We start from the raw sequence: 21,744 nt of genomic DNA, 5'->3' as shown, positions 1-21,744 counted from the left end.
TTGTAAGGAAATAGGATTTACTCATGTACTTTGCTCAAGGCAGGAAGCTCGTTACATAAATATATTTTTAAAGGTTTTGATGAGTGTGTGTCTTTGTGGGCGTCTGTCCGTGAATAAGACGCCATTGTGTGCCTCCCACCTCTTGCTATTCAGGCTGCTTCCTCACACTTTCCCCTGCTGTCCTCCCACTGCCTCCAATACCTCCCTCTCAGACACCAGCAGAGGCCTGTGTGAGCATCATCTGTCACTGACTCATGAATGATTGTACTTACATGGGCATCGGGCATTCTCAGAAACAAGGAAATCCGCCTTATATAAGAGTCTCATTCTGTTTATGGATGAATATGAGCAGGATTGATGGTGTTTTAGCAGCACAGGCCTGCAGGGAGTACAAACAGAGTATGTTGTCGAGTGTGCGTGAGAGCAGAGCTTAGAGATTTGAAAGTATAATTTCCAGTGGTGGATGTACTCCACTTTACTTCACCTTTACTTAAAAGCAGCAACCTCCTGGTTTGACAGCTTCTATGAGGTGCTCTGTGGCATTGACCAATAGGAGCTCAGAGTGTTCCTCAACTGTAAACATGGAGAAGAGAGGAATGATGTTTTATTTAATCTCGGTGAGCCTACAACCATTTGATTATCTTTGGATCAGGAGCATTGCACCAATACCTGTTAATGCAACATCAGACTTTGCACACATTTACATGCTGTCCACCCACAAACTCACCTTCTTTCTACCTGAAAAAGAAAGACGAATGGTTTCAGGTTCACTATCATTCATAAAACTGATTACATACGTAAACATTGATGCTGTCAGACGAAAGTTGGTCCTCAGTAATCACCTGTACGTTATGCAACGATTAAGTTAAGCTTAAGTCGTGCCTCTTAACAGACTAACACCAAGAATTTATGACCCTGTGATCGTCTAATCTGACACAGTGACCACCCCAAAAGACAAAAACATCAAGTAGTCGGATCCCAACATGACACACAGGTCCGAGATCTCCCATTGGTGGTTATTTGGGTTGAAATTTGGTGTGTGAGAAGGTCACAGCGTGTGGTACATGTGATATTTTTTACCAAACCATTCAGTGAGCTCTTGTATCATGTCGATGGATGACACCACCTCCACTAGGATGACTCATTTTGTTACAGGTTAAAGATGATGATTGAACATAAGTTGTGACCCTTATCTTTTCTGTCGTTATGCTAAGCTATGCTAACTACCTCTGTACCTGTAGGCTGTACTTCCGTACTTAACGAGTGTGGTATCAATCTTCTTATGAAACACTCAACATATGAACTGTTTTAATGTTGCAGCTGGTTGAGGTGGAGGTAAATTTTCACTACTTAACATACATTTGGGCATTTTGTGAGATGTAATCCTCAAAGGAACTAGTAGCTACAGTTGTAAAATAATGTAGTGCAGCAAAAAGGACAAAAAAAATATTTCCCTCGTAAATGTGGAGTACAAGTATATAGTAACACAAACTGGACATAATCAAGGAAATACTTATTACTAGTAATAATAAAGTACCACACCTGCATAAAAGCACTTATTGGTTTCAGGCCATCTTTCCAAAGGATTACAGTTGAAAAAGTAGCTGGCTAATGCAGACAGACTTACAGAAATATTGATTAATGTGTGTTGTCCTTATAAATAAAATTAAATGAAAGAAATGACTTTCCAACCCTGATTACTCCTGAAATATGAACTTTGATGTCTGAGTCACTGCAGGATCTGGAAGATGTCATCCACAAAATGAATTTCACTCCAGGACAGCAGAGCCAGTGTGTACAGATCCAGATATATAACCTGGCCTGACAAGTCAGGAGCAACAGTGTACTTGAATCAATAGAAAACATACACAACAGCCTTTATGCTGGTGTACACACACAACAGATGAATGAATGTCTTCGGTGTTTCAGATGTCTTGCCATTAAATACGCCATTAGCAGTAAAAGAGATACCGCAGGATGCCGTTTGCTTCACTGTTTATTTATGTCACACGTTCGGCACCTCTTGCCTTCACCTTCAGATCTGCACAGACGGGTGTCAGCATTAATGTGAGCTTGTGTGATCGTTAACGGCCTCCTCGGGGCTCTTAGTGTTAATGCATGTGAACTGAAGATTGGGTGATGGCAGGGAGCTGTGCTCCTTAATACTCAGATCCACATTGTGTCACAAATAAAACAAAAACAGAGAGAACAGAGTTGCTGTTGTAATCATTGCTGCTTTTAAATAAGATTGGATGTTCGGGCACATTGTGAAGATTATGTGTTCTGTAGCATCGTCTCCTCAGGGGATTATTCAGGTAAAAACAGCTATAAAAACTGTAATATTAGGCTGTGAAGTGATGGAGAGAAGTAGAAATTGAACCACAGCACATTCAAAATAAAGCCTTGTGTGTTTGCAAGCATCTCTTAGTTGTTGCAGCCTTGTGTTCTTGTTCTGTGCAATTATTTGAGAATCAAAATGTTTTTTTAGACAGGAAGAGAACACAAAATAACAAGACTAAGAGTCTACAGCTACGCCAGCAGCTCTGTGAGGCTGTACATAGACAGCTAAATGCTAACATCAGCATGCTAACAAGCGTACAGTGACAACGCTAACATGCTGATGTTTAGCAGGTAATATTTACCAGATTAGCCATCTTAGCTTAGCGCGTTAGCATGGTAACATCTGCTAATTAGAACAACAAACAAAGCTCTTACAAAGTACCGCTGTTGGGAACGTCTATTGGACAAATTCAATTTGCATTTTGAGAGTAACGTCCGTATCGAGACGTATTCCAGACTTAAACAGGATAGGCAAGCGGGACGTAACGTTGGGAGGAATTTGATTTTAACGTTGTACCACGCTGTTGTTAGCTAACTAATGAACGTTAGCTCTGTGCTGCTAAAAGCTGAAGATTGATTGATGGGTGGATGTCATGATACTATTGGTTGGTTCAAGCTTATGTAAGCGCACATCATATTTTGTTTTACAAGAAGAAAATATATAAGAATACAAAGAAAATGATTTTTTGTATTTTTTAGGCATATATTGTTAGATAGGTGCACTATATGACCGAGGATGTGATCTAAAAGGGTTAAAAAAGGCATTTTTCCATTTCATCTCGACTCAAAGTTATTACAATTCATCCTGAGGCGGACACGAACGTCTGAACCAAATTTCATGGCAATCCATCCAATAGTTGTTGAGACATTTAAATCTACAGTTTCTACACTGTTCATCTGATGTGGACGTTAACACCCTGAAGTTAAAGCCGACAGCCTGCTCGTTTCATTCTAAAAATGAATGTGCAGAAATACAGAGCCAACACAATAAAAATGTGTCAGTGACATTTGACTGCATGCTGATGCTCTGACGGTCTCATCCTGTGTGCACATGCTTAATAATATGAACTCGGGTGGCGAACACACGCTTGCTTGTATCTCCTCTAATAATGGCTGTTTGGACAGAAGAGCACTACATTCAATATGTGTTGATTTTTCCTTCATGCTGCAGATTTTGTTAGAACTACTCTGTCTTCTTTCTAACCTGTTTATCATAACAAGCAAGCCGATTCTTGGCGGCACTTTTGGTTGTTCTCCAGCGAGGAAGTCGGGGGAACTGCAAATCTTGAACAATAGGACGGATTGTGTAGGATAGGATGAGTAGAATAAAGTCCTTTGTTCCAAATGAATCCAGGCCTTCCTCCACACGTGTAAATCCAATTAGAGAGACCAGAGGAGTTGGCTTTCCCCTGCTGATGCCTGACACATTTACGGAGCCTCATAAAGAGGCATCCCAGGCTGCACACTATTAACCACGAACGCTCCTGAACTAATCGACAGCATGCAAAACCCCAGTGAACCTGTCCCTGCTGCTTTGCAGAAACCAAACAGAATATGCAAACGAATGCACTTGTCTGTTTTTCATTAAATGAATAGACACCACTGCAGATTTTCTTTTAATTTAGCACACTGACTCTACACACAGTGAAATAAAAAGAACACAAGCAGAGCAACAGATTAAGTCACTCTCGTTTGAATATCATTGACCTCCTTTCCTCCACTGCTAGACATGTCTGCAACATGTTTTTCAGCACTGCATGATGCCTAACTACAACAGAACAGAACATCATCTCAGAGGTTTTATTTAAAGAGCCTATAAGATGGAAAGAACTGGGAAATATTATCTGGCATCAACGATTGCCTATAAAGCGAAGGATCGCAGATGATTCACGCTTTCTGAAGGCAAATCAAACATCAAATGGAATAAAAGTTGATTTCAGTTCATTTACAGAACCCTTGGTGAGTTAATCTTCAGGCACTGACACATTCAATTAGTTTTGAAGCAGTAATTTATGACTTCAAAGCCTTAGTGGAAGTCATAAAGTGTCAATAGAGATTAGGAATCTGAAAAGTGTTGAGTCAAGGTGTTGCATTGTGAGCTGAGCTCAGCAGAATCAGCGGTGCTCCCCGGCCCAGTGACCCACTGTCACACTGATCCAGTTTCAACCGCACCTCCTCCTCTTATGTCACTCAATGCGTCACCCCTCCCTTGCCTTTCCTTTGCACGCCACACTGCGACACGACCGCCCATAAACCTCAGAGCACTGCAGTGATAAACTGGCAGAATCACTTATTGCAGAGCCTCGCTGGACTCAGACACGCACATACACACACGAAGAGCAAGCCAAACACAAAACCACTGTTTGATGATAAATGAAACGGATGATGCACACACAAAGACACTTAAACACACGTGCAAACAGCCAAAAGGTGATTCAATGACGCAAGAAAACTCGTCGTGGGGACCATGAGACATCTAATACTACTGAGGAGGCTCCCGGTCACATTAAGCTAAACCTATTAAGGAAATCAAATTTAACACTGACCTATGCTCAGCTGTGGCAGTGACCTAAAGGCCTTCTCAGCTAATCTCACTGTAAACAAAGTTATGTTAGAGAGTTGGTAAAACATATATTTTCTTCCCCTGTCGGTGATGATTCCTCCGTCCTCGTCTCTGCCTGGGTGGCTGGCAGTGTAATATCAATTTATTCCACAAGATATCACATATTGCACTGGAGCGTTCACAGTTTTGTACGGTTCTTTAGCTCCTGAGTTTATGGTCGTACATCACATTTATGGACAGATTTCTTACTGTCCAGGATTGGGTTGCACCAGCTATTCATAAATCCATCCCTGAGTTTTTGTGTGAAGTTCTTAGTAACTACCACTGTGGTTAGTCCCATGATTTGAGAGAATAATTGTACTATCACAAAGTTACTCCACGGTTTAATAAACAAAGGAACATGAAAGAGCAGATTCAAAAGAATACAAATCAGGCTGCACAAGTTAAGGGATGTCTTAGGCAGTTTAGAGTGTCCATTTATGCTAACCTAGCTGACATTGCTAGGTCATTTAGCAAAACACTATTAGCATAAAGTTTTGAAATTTTAGGTGTTTTTTTTTTATAAAATTTTAAATCTTCCCATTTACATCATTATTAAACACCATTTTATCAGATGTCAGGTCAGCTGTCGCCACTATATTGTCGATGATATCTTTTTCTCTTCACTCTGAAAGGGTCATATATTAGCAAGCTAACGTTAGCTTTGCATATTGGTTCGGTTTGCTAAGTGACAGTTTCACCTGGAGTCACTGGATGTAAATCTAATCTAAAGCTACACAATTAGTCGATTAATCAATTAGTCTATCGACAGATAATTAATCTGTATCTATTTTGACAATTGATCCATTGTTTAAGTAATTATTTTAAGTAAAAAATCCCAAACCCTCTCTTTTTGAAGCTTCTCAAGTGTTGCTTTTTCTTGTAATAACAAAGTAAATTTAATATTTTGGGGTTTTGGACTGTTGGTAAGACATTCGATGACTTCACCTTGGCCTGTTTTAATTGTTTTCTATTCTTATTTAGACCAAACAATTAATCAATTACAAAAATAATCGCTAGTTTCAGCCGTAAACTAATTTCTACGTAACAGCTAGTTTGTGAGGTGCAACCAAGCCAAGCTTGAATTAGCAGGGAGCTGCTGCAACTAGACAGGAATAGATCACTAGTTGTTATATTAGGATACCAGAAGGGGGAGGGGGATGGGGTTGAAAGGAATCCTCATTCATTTTTTAATTTACTTTTCTCAGCTGGAAATATTTGATTAACTATTTGATTAAATCCCAACACTTACTGTAAAGTTAAACATTTACCATGTTGGCATTGATGAACTCTACATTTTGCTGCATTTGAACAAAGATCGTTTTACAGAGAAGTGTTTGGTAATTAGTACTGCCTAACTAAGTGCTTATCTGAGGAGCATAATTAATGTATACCATCAGAAACAAACCATTTATCATCCAGCGTGCAACACATCCACATGGGTTAAATCCAACATCGCCTCCTCGGGTGACTCAGCCAAGAAAACAAATGACAACCCAGTGGCACCTTAAGAGGGCTGTGGGCTGAGCGAGAAGGGAGACTCATTAATCAGTGGCCAGAGGGTTCAATAGCTTGACACTTTGACACTTCTGCAGGCTGCTGAGCTGAAGACTGCAGATACTGTTTGTACTGACTTCACAAATGAGAAAAAGCATTATGTTGCAGAATCCCTAATGTGTTTTAAGGACGCAACATGATTTATAGTTATTTATGAGACGAGCAGGAGGTGCTGTTTCTGTTACAAAGGCAATTACTGTAGTTTGGGTTTTACACTGAGGAGAAAAACTCATAACAGAGTAATGTAAAAGGAGGGAAGATTGGTAGAAAGCAATAAAATACTGAAAATTTCAAGATCAACTTTTTATGTTCTATTTTACAGCTCCCATTTCACACACGGTACACTAATAGCACTGTGCATAGAAAGGCGGGGAGAATGACTGATCACTCAGTGTCTGCAGGTTCAAAGATTTTTATGTCTTTTTAAAATCGTTTAGAATAAAAACAGAAATTTAATGGCAGAAATGAACCTTCATATATAGTAAACAGATTCCCAAGGCCCCAAAAGTTTAGAAACTTCTAAAACTACATTTAACACTTAAATATGAATCTGGATTTATTGATATTAAAAAATATTTGTTTAAGGCGGTAATTGAAACTGTCCCAGAAAATTAGACTTCAAATGAATCAACACTTAAAAATGCATTAATGAACACATGGTTGCTCTTACAAGACACATTCTCACATAATTAATATCAAATTTAGTTATCCACAGTATGCTGAATGATGTTGCTATGGTGTTGTGTGTTACGGCAGCAGCTGGAGTGTAACCACGCCGCCTGAAGTTTGTAATATGTGAGCAGTTGGCAGCAAATCTCTCTGGAGAGTCTGAACCCCAGGAAGTCCTCATTTGTGAGAATGAGTAAGATGTATGAGAGGACACGGGGCAAAATATGAAATCTCGCAGGTAATGAGGACTGCTCCAGTGGCTCCAGATGTTGATGGGGATCCTGGAACAGCTGGTATTTAGCTGTAATTGCCACATTAGGCTTTTCTGCTCTCAGGTGTGTCTGGTGTTTTCTTCGTCGGTCCACTGGGAAACATACTGTCTGCGTCACTCAGGTCCTCCCCTTGATTCTGCTGACACAATACCATTTTAAAGAGGGAACAAACGCATCGGTTTTCTGCAGCCCTCACATCACTGATGGAGGAGCAACACTAGTGAAGGTTTCAGCCCATAGACAACATGTAACAATGAATATCTGGAAACAGCTTAAATTAGAAACTGGATTAGAGATATTGTTTACAGCTCTAAAATGGCTTGATTTTCTCATTAACACTGATTTAAATAGATTTGCTAGATTGTGTTAAAGCTGCGTCAATCAATTTGTGGCCACAAGGGGGCAGAAAAACTCCATAACAAAGTGACAGACAGAGCTCTGACATATTATCACCTCGCAGTATACAGTATGGCTGTGCTGACAAATCAGGACTCTAACACGACTTATCACTTTCTTATCACGAAGAGGAGGAAATAACAAGAGACAGTAGGTGAAAGAGAAAGACAGGGAGATAAAGAGGGACAGACAGGAGCACGATATGAAGCTTTGGACTGTTATTCATTAGGTGAAAAGAGAGAAAAAAAATGTTGTGCAGCCGCTGTTTGAGAGGCTCAGCTGTGATTAGAGTACAGGCTCAACCTCCTCACTCCCACGCTGTGCTACTTCTCACTCATCACTCCTGAAATTACTGGAATCCATCAGCTGTCACATGGATGCTAACAGCCTCTGAGAGCTGTATGACAATACAGTAGTACACAAAATGTAGACCACCGATGCCCTTCACATTCGTGCAGAGATACAGCTGAAGGTCTACTGTGAGTAAGAAAAATTACATCTTATGTCTTTTCCCGAACACTTTTCCTTGACCTCCATTGTTCCTTTGTACCCTATGCTAAAGCAGATAAGAAAGGAAACACTAAACATCTTTCCTTAGCATTTCGAGAATTCAAAGAAGACCATTCGACCACAGTCTACTTCTTTAGAGAGCCAGAAACGGCTGCTGTACCGCTCTGTTTGGGTTGTGGCTACAGCTTCATCAGTGATGCCACAACAGGTGTGTTGCCAAAGACCTCTGATGTAAAACACCTGCTGTGGCATCGATGAGGTGCAACAATATCTTAGAGCTGATTTTCTGAACCTCTACTTGTGCTGCTGTAGGCGGACTTGCTATACTTTGTGCTTCTACAATAACCACCCAGATGGATTTTGTTTTGCAGTAATTACTGCGTTCCTCTACATGATCCCAATTATTAAGTCATATAGATTTATAAAGTGGACTCATTCCATTGGATTGAAGTCACTGGACTCATTTCTTGGACTTGTTTTCCTGAACATAGCATTAGCATTGGACCAGCAGTGTAATCCTATTGTCAATCATTGGCACCTCCAGCTGTCTGAGGAGGGGGGATCTTTTTCTATTTCTTCTCCTGAAGTTTCTTACATTTCCTACCTCCTGAGAGAGCTTTAGCTGGATCAGGAACTGCTTCTGTTGAGACATTGTATGTGATATTGGACTACACAAATAAACTTCACCTGACTTGACATTTGACTGAATATAGATTTGAAATGATCATATTACAAGTAGAGATTTAAAGTTCAGTCTTGACCTCGGAAACAGCAAGAGAAAAAAATGGACCTCAAGGTCCAATTTAGCTGCTGTTCAGGATTGGGTTGCACCAGCTATTAGTATCTCATTGAAGTCCTTCCTAAATTTATGAACAACAAGCTAGTTTCAAACTAGTAATTCGCTAAATTGGGTTGCACAGTTAAAACCTAACAGAAAAGTAAATATTATTAACAAATCATTTCTACGTAAGAAATTGTGATGGCAACCCGTTTCAATTTAGAGACGCAAGGATCTCTGCTCAGTAAACACTTGTGTTTGAACTTGAGAACATCTGGTGCAAACGGCTCCTGGAGCTTCCAATTATATCCCTGCCATCTTCATCAGCAGGTGGACTTTGCTAGTAGTCAGGGAATTGTAGGTTGTTCAAATTACCATTTCTTTTCAGAGCACATTAAAAGTTGAGGTTCAAAGTTCAGTCTCGACTTTGGAAACAGCAGCTGACAAATCAATCTCACCTCAAGGCCCATACGACGGGTTAATAATATATAAACTCATGCCTAAAGAAAAATATTCAAAGAGAAAAATAGTTTAACAGACTGCAGCCGTCTGTGACTGGCATACACAGGCTGTATTGTGGAGGAGCAGTAACCATGGCAACAATCAGCCTCTGGCCAGCCATCAACACATTAATTGAGAGCAAATTAAATGTAAAATTAGAAAAATCTTCCACAGCAGAGTGTGTGTTTGTCGGTGGGAGCAACATCTTATCACATCAACGGGTCTTTTCAGATAAGCTCTGAACATGAGCCCGCTCGAAGGCACTATTAGTGTTAGAGGTATAAAAAATCAGACGAAACGTCAAGGTATTATCGATGTAAAGTTCATCCAGGACTGTGAATGGCTGTGCCAAATTTCATGGCGATCCATCCGGTGATTGTCAAGTGATTTTACTTTGGACTGAAGTGTTGGGCCGACAGATCGACCAAACAACATGGCAACAACCAGCAGCAGCCCGAGCACAGTAATGGAGTTTGAGAGAACAACACAAAACAGTATTACAACTCCCCGGTCTGCCTCTTATTTTCCTCACTGCCACATTAAGTTGAAGGAGCAGAGAGAGCAGATGACTGCTGAGCAGGAAGGAGATTAATTTTGCACTGTAAGTGGAGCAGAGCTGATGGCTGGAGAAAGGGGGCGATGGTAGGGGCACAAAAGGATGTCATCTGGAGGGTATTTTTAGAGTGTGAGGTGCACTGATAACTGGCTGCCATTGCAATCTGCCTGCAGGTTCCCAGCAATAATAAGTGCTCTCATTCTGAAGATTCACTCAGAGTAAAACCCTCTCATGCAGAGAAACACAAGCAGGCTGATTGACTCTCTCGCTCTTTTACACACACAAATACACACTCAAAAATATGGACACTCATAAGTGACAAGTGAGCACAAAAAAACTAATTCAAGCTGTCAGTCTGCAAGTCAAGATATGAGAGTGAACGACATATTTGTGGGAAATTTTGGCCGGGTCTGTGCTCTAATTGAAATCTGCTCTCAGTATTTTCTCCTGCGGTTTCTTTTTTCGTTCAAATTACAGACTAAAAACAAGTTGAACTGGTCACAACTGGTAGATATTTGCAACCAATGAGAGGGGCTGCAGGTAGAAATTGTTATATTTTAAGGGGTCACGAGCCAGAAAGATTGAGAACCACTGGGTTAAAGGACAGGTTAGGATTTTCTTTCAAGTCTAACTTAATACCGGACTCACACACCATGCTTTGAAGGTTAAAATTGTTATTGACAGCTGTAATCATTCTTCCATACTAGCCATGAGGCGATCCCTCCCAAGCAGGACAACAAGCTAACTCAGACTGCTGTATTAAGATGGAAAATTAAATGGAAAAACTATCCTTTGAGGAACTTATATATGTGGAAAAACCATGAGTAAAACCACTGCTCCTTCAAAAGAAGTACAAGTGGTTCAGGCATCTGATCAGATGAATGTCAGGATTAGCCCCCTGCAGAGGCATCCACAGGAAGGCATCCTGGGCAAATCAAAATGATAATAGACCCCGGATGAAGATCCAGAACTCGCTGAAGGAATTATATCCCATCTAATCTGGGAACACCTGTTATACGACATGGCTGGAAAGATGGATGTTTTCTTAACCTGCAACCCATGTGACATGAAATGAACGGATTGATGGAGGGTTTTTACATGCGCAGATGCAAAATGCAAAACACTGCACGCAGCTTTGAAGATACTGAGCAAAGGACACAGTTTGAAACACCGACTACTTTGTTTTTACAAAATGCACCAGGAGCATAAACATATTAATCTGCCCCTCAAACCTTCACTTTTGTGTGTTTATTCAAGCAGAAATTGAAAACATTTTCTGGTTACAGCTTCTCAAGTTAAGATTTACAGCTTTTCTCTGTTTTATATGATTATAAACTGAATATATTTGGGTTTTAGACGGTTAATCAAGACATTTGAAAAACTTGTAATGGGCCCTATTTTTTTTTTACAATTAGTTGCAGCCCAAATCTCTCACATCCACACAGAGACGTTCACGTACAGCACACTATGTGAAGATATACATGTATATATAGTCTATTATAGGTTCATATACTTACAGTTTCTCTCACATGCAACAGTTTACCTCCTTTCTGAGTTATTTTAAGGACAATAGCACCACCTGCTGCTAATAAACCTTTACACATAAATGAGAATGAAAGTACTTGACAAGCTGCTTTACTTTACTGCCTTTCTTTTACAGTTTTTCAGTAGTTTATGTAAAAAGAGGAAAGACTGAACAAGATAAACCTGTTAATGTGGTCTGCCATAATCTCCTAGCACGCCCTTGTATGCTAACATTTGTATAGTGAAATGTCATGCTTTCTTTGCGGTTTCACGACCAAGGAAACATCACATGACGGCTGCTCATTTTATCTCTATTTTCTAAAGATAATTTCAGACTTTCACATCCTGCCCTCAGTTAAAAACTAACCACATGACTCGGACGTTTGGGCGCACAGCGGAAGTGAGCGGGCTGTCACAGATCAGACAGACATGGCGTGTTTGCTAGCAAGTAGCAGTAAAGGCACCGCAATGTTTTCGTTAACACGGCAAACAAAACACCGCTCGTGGATATGCTGTTTAGTCCTGGTGGTTTATTTAACGTCGCTGCCAGTTTCGGCAAAGCGGGACAGCCTCAGAGAAGTGACCGACGGCAACTGGGAGGAAATCCTGACAGGAGAATGGATGATTGAATTGTCAGTGTCCTGCTAACGTCCACTGCTAACGGCTAGCTAGCTTATCAGTTAACTTAGCTATATCGAGCACGTATAAACAGAGCATGTTTTGCCGTGTCCGGACAGATTAAAGCTTAAATACTCTGTTTTATCTGATTATCATCTTGTCTGTGTGTCATTTAGTCTGACAAGTTGTTAAAATGTCTAGCTATACTAACAGCTGCCATCTTCAGCTAACCAGATTACCACAGTAGTTGTATGCTAGCCAGTTTGCTAAGTAACAGGCTAGTAAAGTACACCAACAGCTAATACTGACAGCCTGCATCAGTATACATTTCATTTACACGTTGTTGATGTTTGTGATTGTGCAGTTTATCTGAGGCTTTACCTGTGAAACTTGATATCCCTCAGCTACGCACCCTGGTGTCCAGCATGCCAGCAGCTCCAGCCGGCGTGGAAGGAGTTTGCGGACTGGGGGGAGGACATGGGGGTCAACATAGCCAAGGTGGACGTGACAGATCAACCCGGTAGGCCTTAACGACCTTTACCAGCTGGCAGCGACACCGTGACTCCTACATACATAAACACAAAACACATCATTCAGGCCAGTGCAGGGTGTCCGTACTATACCAACTAGATTAAAACATAATAATATATAATGAGGCTTGTAATGTCCAGTTTATGTTTAACCTGCATCAGAGATATACTGGCTATATTCCAGTAAAGGGTCTCCTTGTGACCACTGTTTTCTATGTTGTAATATTAATGTAATATAATGTAATTAAACATACACTCAGGTGATTACAGATATTATAGGATGAGTTTATAATACTTTGTTCACCCCATTTCTATTGATGTCAAGCATAGGTTAAATATTAGAAACACCTCTCGGTATAACACTATACAATTCAACAGCACTACAAATGACCTCCAAAATGACCTTAAAGTTGAGTTAACACCTATCTAAAACAGTTCAAACAAAAAACATCATCATGACTCTAATAAAGGTAGATTTATGGCACAGCTGTGCGCCTAATAAACTGGCAACTGAGTGTAATATTACAGTGTTTGCTAAAAACACACCAGCAATTCAGGTATTTGCAGTTAAAAAGGCAGATTAGTAACGTGATATTAATATATATTATGAAATAATCTATTGTTGACTATTGTGACTGTTTTTAGGAAATGCCTGTTTCCAAGTTCTCCATCACACAGATGCAAAAATCATATAAAAATACAATTTTGCCATATAACAGTTCTGCTCATTGATTTTGAAACATTTCCATGATCTAAATATCAATGAAATATCAACGAGACAGTTACCACAGTCTTGATAGTGTGGCAAAATCTCATACGGTTGACAGATTTATATAATCTCACAGTATATTTATGAGTTTTGAAGGCAACACGAGGCAACTTATTGAGGTACAAAGACACCAGTATAGTTGGTACCGGATTTGTTGATGCATCAGTTTCCATCACTGCAGAATTATGTAATTTAGCAAAGTGATTTGTCTCAGAATATCCTGACAGTATGCTTATCCATAGGAAAATACAGGACTCGTAAACAGGAACAGTGGTCACATGCAGACTCTAAAAATATTGACTGGAAGACATTTAGCTGGCTATTTGGTCAACAACACAGCAAATTACAGCCTGAAAAATGACGCCTTTTGAAAGTAAAAAAAAAGAAAAAAGATCAGTATGAGCTTTAACAAAGTGCTCTTCACGTCAGGTCTTCTTTATTTTACTGTATTGTGTGTCCAGTTTTTTCCAGCCCTGTATAAAATATTAGTATTAATGGTAGCCGTGGTGCACTGTAGTTGCTATCAGACATTAATTCAGCCCGTCTGCCGAGTCTGAAAGTCCTTTCAGTTTAATTCTGAGTCATAATGTTCCTTCCTGCACACTGACTGTACTTGTCTCCTCCCTCTCTAAGGTCTGAGTGGACGATTCATCATCACTTCACTTCCTACTATTTACCAGTAAGTGTTGGGGTTTTTTTGCTTCCTCTTTTGTGTGGCTGCTTGTGTAAATCTGATGTGCAACATCTTGGAGGAAATTATCTAATGGGTTTGGGTAGAATTATTTGTTAGCATGAATACAGTGAGTTTCACAAACATGCCACATTTGAGATTAACATGACGGATTTAAACCATTCAATCCGTGACATGACGAGAAAAAGTGAAAATGCTGATCAAAAGATTCTGAATCAAGTTAGTGATTAAATTGATATAATTACATAATAAAGAGATATTGTATATATATAATGTCCGAGCTTCAGATTGTTGCTGTATACTTAACAAAAAGGTGTAGTTGTCCCATAATTTAGATTGTTGCATAAGATGCATGTAAACTGTTAACTTCATTGTGGATATTTTGGCAGCTATACTTCTGCTCTATCGGCCATTTTCTTATTCTGTAGGCTGTTGCTCAACATTTACTGTCACAGCAGCTATGTTAGTCCATGAGGGTTTCATCACAGAAAATGTGGGTCATGTGCGTTGGGATAAAACACTGTACTGTGACTAAAATGTTTGTATCTGCGTTTATGTTTCAGCTGTAAGGATGGCGTCTTCCGGAAGTACCAGGGAGCTCGCACTAAAGAGGACTTCCTCAGCTTCGTTGATGAGCAGAAATGGAAAGCAGTGGAGCCGATTTCCTCTTGGTTGGGGCCATCTTCGTTTCTGTGAGTTTACAAGCATGATGATGATGATGGGGTTACATAGGGCTGATTTTCCATTTCTCTTCAAACAATATGATATATTATACTTCAAGACTGAAAGCAGCTCTTCTGGTTATCATAGCTCTATGGATACAGACCATTTTCAGCTTTCCACAGTGATGGAGGCAGTTCAGTGCTTTGTATCACGGTTGTGCTTCTGTTTGAAATGACAGAAAACAACATCAGATACCAGCCCTGTTAGCTCTATTCTTAGTGCCTGTCTGTTGGTTTAAAATCAGACCCCACACACACACACCCTCCTCACGTCCCCTCCTTGTTATTTTTTTGTGTTCAGGCTTTGTATTGATGTTACAGTTTGACAAATCCGTGTTAAATGACATGCTGTTGTTTCCTTCTCTTTTGTCAGAATGAATTCAATGTCTGCTTTGTTCAAGCTCTCCATGTTTATCCGGGTAAGTGAGGATTTCACTCTTGGTAGTGCTGACTGTCAACATGTAGGTTATTATTTATACGAAGGCATTTATTTCATTTTCCACAATCGGCTCAAGGTGAAAACTGCATGAGGAAATCAGACTGTTTTTTACGTGCAAAATACAATGCGTGTTTAAAAAAAAAGAAAATCCAGTTTTACAGGATTCAGGGCTGACACCATAGACAGAAAAAATTTAATTTACCTCACATACGACACATATTTTAAGACAGAAGGCCAAAACTACAGGAATCATATACAGCTGTTGAAGTTAATCATCCTCCCGAGTATCTCAGGTTTTTTTAATTTAAAGGATTGGGCTGGCATTTTTATTGTCAACAAATCCCATGTAAAGACCAAAACCAGCAGTGTGTTAGTCTCTCAATACTTTCCGATGTCCCCTGCCCATGAAAAGAGGCATCTTTTAAAACAGTTCATAAGTATATAGTTTTATATATATATATATATATATATATATATATATATATATATATAGAGGAGGAGCAAAAGATTTGTACATGTCACTTCACTGGTGCCTGTCTACAGAGGGAAATAAATGTATGGCCTGATGTCTGGAAACATTAAATTTAAATTCTAACAGTGGCCTGATGGTGGCGCCAAAGGACAGGTCACAGAATCACCAGTCAAAAAGGTTTCGTCCTCTTGGAGAAGAGAATTTGATGAAAATGAACTACATAGTTAATGTAGGTTCTGCTGTGAATTTAGCCTGGTTTCAGACCTCTAATTCACTGCTCACATCTCAGATTGGTTCAGAAATTCAATCTGTAATGATTAATAAAAGAATAACTATATGCAACGTTTGTACTAGATTTTAGCTATTTGCTGTTTTTGTGTTTTCCAGCGTTGCCATAACTACATGACGGAGCATCTAGGGATTCCTGTTTGGGGATCTTACGTTATCTTCGGCTTGGCCACTCTGTTCTCTGGCCTTGCATTGGGACTGGTGAGTACTTGTGCAGCACTTAGTTTTAACAGTGAAACTCTAGTGAATGCTCTTACAGTGCTCATTAAGTACAAACGCATGCATTGCCAGTGATTTAATAGGCACTGTCTTCGCAGTTGTTGGTGTTCATCGCAGATTTTGTCTTCCCGTCACGACGATTTTCTTCTTCGGATTACTACCAGAGTGAGTTTCCTATGAGATCGTACTAAATACTGGAGCTGACTGATTTATCTAGTGGTCAGGTTTTGTTTGTGTGAATGTCACTGACATGTTGTTCTGAATGTTATTCTGCAGAAAAACAGACAATGCAGCAGGCGAGGTTGCTCCAACTACAAGAGGACGAACATGAGGCCGACGGCGAGGAAGACGACGACGAAGAGGAAGACGAGCAGGATGTCGACCAGGATGACGTCTGGAGGAGGAGGAGAGGGTCCCCAGAGGGCCGCCCAGAACCTAAGGGACAGGCTTTGTCTGATGAAGCTCTGAGGAAGAGAGTGGTGGGCAACCGTGAGGAGGAGGATGAGGAGGACACCTAGAGAGTCACATGGCCGCTACTCCTTTTGAGAAGAGCGCCGTGTAGTCAGCAGAGTCGGAGGAGCTTTGGTCCTGAGCAGCAGAGTTTACAGCAGGGAGCCCTAAACCTCCCCTCCTCCTCCTCCTCCGGGCCCCCAGAAACACCTCACTTCTTTTCTTTTCTTCTCCTTCCCTTGTTTTTGACGGGAGCGCTTTAGACTCTCACCACCGCTCTCTCCGCCTGAGCAGCAGGCTCCACCTGGAAAAGGCAAAGACGCTCCTGACACCTGTTTCCACTTGTGGAAACAAATCGCCTGGCTGAGGTTTAGGTATGATGTGCAGCAGAGATGGATTTTGCAATGTTGTTTATGCTATGCATCGTTTTTTAAAAGATTTGTGTGTTATTATATGTTCATCTCAGAATTATTATACAAGTTTGCGTTTGAGGCTTATTTTGTTAAATTTTACTATTCAGCTAATGTATACATACGGTTATTTTATGTTTCATATATTTTACAAACCCTGACAGTTCAACCCACCGTAACAATGTTCACACACCATTCCACATTCAGTGCATAATGGAGAAAAGAGGGAAAAGAAATGTGGCAGTTGTAATCCTTGAAATTTCACTCCTGGCTGGTTTGGCGACACCCGTGGTTACCGTAGTAACAGCGGTTAAATACTACAGCAAACACTTGTTGAGCAGCTGCTTTGTCAGAAATACAACAGCAGAGCGACGGGTGTATCTGTTTACAGTGCAGTCAAACAAACTTTGTCTTGATGAAGAAGTCGGTCAATAAAAGCTGCAACCGCGATCTGATTTCATGCTGCAGACGTCACTAGTAGTTTTCCAGACAATAGCAGTAAAGTTGGAGGTTGGAGCCGGTCGCCTGCAGTTCTTCATCTTCTCTCTGTTCCATTACTCCCTTGCAAAAATGTAAATACACTGGCAAAAAAAATGACAGTTGACCATTTTTGATAAACAATCGTGGTCAGTGGTAACCTTGATTGCTTCACAATAAAAGCCACCCCTTTAGTCACTAGTTTAATGCTTTTAATGTGAAGGCGCAGCAGTAGGAAATGTTTGGTGTGAATTAGCAGTAACTTAAAACAGCTCTGCTACAGTGTTAGGAGAGTGTAGTAACAGTTAAAACAAAGGCTGAAAACAATAACGCTGGATTACATGCATGCCATGTTTCCTGTGAATCCCTCATGCAGGTGAAGGCAATTTTAAATCCAGTGCGGGAATGGCAGACTCCGCCACAAACAGTGGACTGTACTGTATTACCACTGTAAATACATTGAATGGCTGTTGCAGAAAAACGTGCAGACTTGATTTCATGACGATCTTAAGGATTATAACTTTAACACAGGACACTGAGATTTAAGTCTTATCCCAGTCGCTTCCCTCAGTCCATGTGAAGTGTGAGTCCTCTCGGCACAGGTACGTATGGGTTAGGAACCCTTCTTACAGCATTTGTGTTTTGCTCAGTAATCGCACCAAAACGTTGACTTTGACTGAGCTGCACACTTGTCAGTTTGCAGATGCTGATTTTAAAAAAGGAACTATATTCACTCCAAATATAAAAGGACTGGTGAATGTTGTTCTGTAGATACTGTGTGACCCCATAATGTATCATACAATCAGTCAATGGGAGGTTTTGTTTCATTTGTTACTATTTGTTAATATTTTTTTTTAACTTGTCATTCTCTAATTATTAAGGGATGTTTACTTAAAGAACCCAGATGTGTTGTCGACCTGTCAGTAGGTCTACAGTACAGTATGTGCATGCTGTAATACGATTTAAAGAGTGGAACAATTTAGGGACTCACACTCCCTTTTATAAATTGTTATATACGGAGTGAAGTCTGGCATATCCGTCCTAACGCTGCTCCGCTTCGTGGAACAGTAAGAGGACCAGAATGAAGCTGTCTGCTCGACAAAGGGAGGCATAATTCATCCCACTGTAATCTTTTTTTTTTCTTCTTTTAACCACTTTTAATTTGATTTCTTTTTAGGCTGAAAAAGTCAAATTAACCATAAACGTCTGAGGTTAATTTATCTAAATGAGTGCCGTTTTGTGTACATTGATTTCTCATTGAAATCATGAACACATTGGCACTTGATGCGTCTTTTTCAAATATTAATGCCACTCTAAGCTCAGCCTGTATCCATTTCAGTCTTGTCGAGCAAAAGGGAGTGTGTGAGTGTGTGTGAGAGAGAGAGACCAGTGTTTAAATACACATTTCACTCTGTTGTTTTGATGAGGCTTATAATAACTGGCATAGACTTTGATTTATTATTATGCTGCTTTTTGTTTAAAAAAAAAAAAAAAAAAAAGCTAATTACTCATTTCAGTGACAGTTGAAACAGGTTGTATTATTATTATTTTTTTTTACCCGACCACTATGTACGGCTTGTAGCATTCACACTTTACTCTGAGTCGGCTGCGCTCCTTTTATTGTTTAAACATTTATTTGAATAAAGGGTTAACTCTGAGAACGGTCTCACTTGTGCTGCTTCCAATAGTTAACTTACACAAATGTGAATTTATACTCATCAGTGATGCACAAAGGAGGAAATAGAAGAGTCGCTCACAGCTGGAAAACATTTAAATTGTAGAGACGACTCCAGGAACATCCTGAAACACAAGCATCAGATATTTGGAGAAACACTTGTAGCAGTAGTGGAAAAAGTATTCATACAACAAAAGTACTGCTGAACAATGTCCCCTGTGACCGATATGTTATTATATATGACATTATTAGATTAATACAGATGCATCAGTGTGTAAGCAACATTTTACAGTTGTAGCTCATCGAGGTGGAGCTACTTTTAACTACCTATATATTCAGTTTAGTGGTTTAGTATACTGGTTTCCAACATAAGGGTCGGGCCCCTCCAAACGAGACACAAACCAGACTCTTTTTTTTTCTTGTTTGAGGTCACAAGTAAAAGACGTTGGCAGTCACTGGTTTAATCTTTAATAAAATATTATGTTATATAACTTATTGTATCATCTTAATTTGAAAAAATAACCAGTAACTGTGAAATATATGTAGTGGAGTATAATAGTATAATATTTCCTTGTGAAATGTAGTGTATCAGAAGTAAAAATGCAGGATCAAATAGAAATACGTAAGTAGCTCAAAATTGTTTGCTTTGTGTACTTTCTACCACTGCATATAGTGTATGCTTCACAGTATTTGCATTATACAGTTCAGCATCTTGTGTATAGCCTGAGGAGACAACTTTATTTTTCAGATTAACATAACACAACATGTTGTTTTATGGAAACACACTTGTCACACTCAAATTCAGCTTTTGTTATTATTAGCATGACCTTAGTGAAGTGAGTTGTAAGCAGGTTGAACAAGATGTACAGTAATTATTATTAGTAATTATGATCACTCCTATTTTTTAGAAACGTGAAGATGTAAATAAATAAATAAATGAAAATATATTACAATGAGCTCCTCGCCAGCAGATGTCACCCTTGCACTTATTTTGGGTTTTGTTCAAACGATGAGACAATGTTTATTTGTACAGCACCTTCCAACAACAAGGCAACATAAAAAAGACGATATAAAAAGACGGATTTAAAAGAGTGATATAAAACGGGAGATAAAAATACAAATAGCAGACAGTAATATCCACCAGTACATCACAGCACTACCCTTCAGGGAGCAAGTGACAGGAAACGTACGATGGCACTTAATGTGTTTTGTAGCAAATGTAAAGCTGCAGTTCACATTTCCTTCCATTTGTTCTCCCGGGGTTTTCCATTCCCTACGTGGGACCCTCTTGAGTGGTGTTACTCCCCCTGGATTAAGATGGGGAGCCGGTCTCGAGAGTGGATCCCTAATCAGTGCAGTCTTTGCAGCCTGATTAGCCTTCTGCACGTGCTCTGTTTAGCAGGTTTTAATCTCCCCCGAGGGTGGAAGAGGAGGAAGGTGTGCGAAGGGATTCCGCTGCTGTACCAGGCCCCTCTGATGTTTCAGCGTAGTGAGATTGTAGTGTGTGCAGATGCTTGATAAAGAGCCGCCTGCACACTCAACTGATGCCGTCTTGCTGGCTTTGAGTTATCGGGCACCTACAGATTCCTCTGCTCTGGACGGGCAGTCGGCTGTTTTATTGTTCTGCAATGTAAAGTGAAGGCAGATGGCACCACCGCTGGTTTAGTGGCTTCTGTTCTTGTTCATTTAGTTTGGTCCATATGGTTTTCTATTGTTTTCACTTTGACAGGAAAGTTCTTGAATGTCTGCAGAAATGGAGACTTTTAATAAAATGATTTGATCCTCCTTGTTAGCCGTTAGCATGGCTCCATGGATGCATCGATGGGTTGATCAATCCACCACTTTGGTCTAGGCTGAAATATCTCAACTATTTGATGGATTGCCATAAAGTTTTGTACAAATATTCATGGTTCCTAAAAGATGAATCCTACTGATTTTGGCCGTCCCCTGACTTTAACTTTAGCGCCACCGTGAGGTTGACTTTGGTGGTTCGGAGTGAAATATCTTGGATGAAAATTAGCTTCAGATATTCAAGATTAACTCTGGTGTTCCTCTAGCGCTGGTGGGAGCATGTTAGCATGCTAAGTTAGCATAGCATTTAGCTCAAATTACCACAGTGTCTAAGTGCAGCCTCACAGAGCCGCTAGCATGGCTGTAGATCCCACCCGGTGAATCGCTGCTGAAAAGACGTCTTTTCCAGTCGTTCCTATGGCTTAAACACAACCTGCATTAAATGCATATTTAAAATCCTTTATTAACAAATATTTACAAATACAAAA

The 21,744-nt window shown here is 40.0% G+C and overlaps 1 protein-coding gene across 1 annotated transcript; it reads left to right on the top strand.

Annotated features, from left to right (window-relative positions):
* The first annotated feature begins 12,134 nt into the window (after nt 1–12,134).
* On the top strand, nt 12,135–17,221 carry tmx1 (thioredoxin-related transmembrane protein 1). The gene is made up of 8 exons (XM_070920816.1): nt 12,135–12,337; nt 12,728–12,843; nt 14,256–14,301; nt 14,877–15,005; nt 15,409–15,454; nt 16,334–16,435; nt 16,552–16,618; nt 16,730–17,221. The coding sequence occupies exons 1-8, from the start codon at nt 12,135–12,137 to the stop codon at nt 16,969–16,971; spliced, it is 951 nt and encodes a 316-aa protein (XP_070776917.1). The 3' UTR covers nt 16,972–17,221.
* Nucleotides 17,222–21,744: the final 4,523 nt, after the last annotated feature.

This window comes from Enoplosus armatus, chromosome 15, assembly GCF_043641665.1.
Source record: "Enoplosus armatus isolate fEnoArm2 chromosome 15, fEnoArm2.hap1, whole genome shotgun sequence".
Lineage (NCBI taxonomy): Eukaryota > Metazoa > Chordata > Actinopteri > Centrarchiformes > Enoplosidae > Enoplosus > Enoplosus armatus.
Note: the sequence above shows the minus strand (reverse complement) of the source record. Positions and strands in the feature narration are given on the sequence as shown.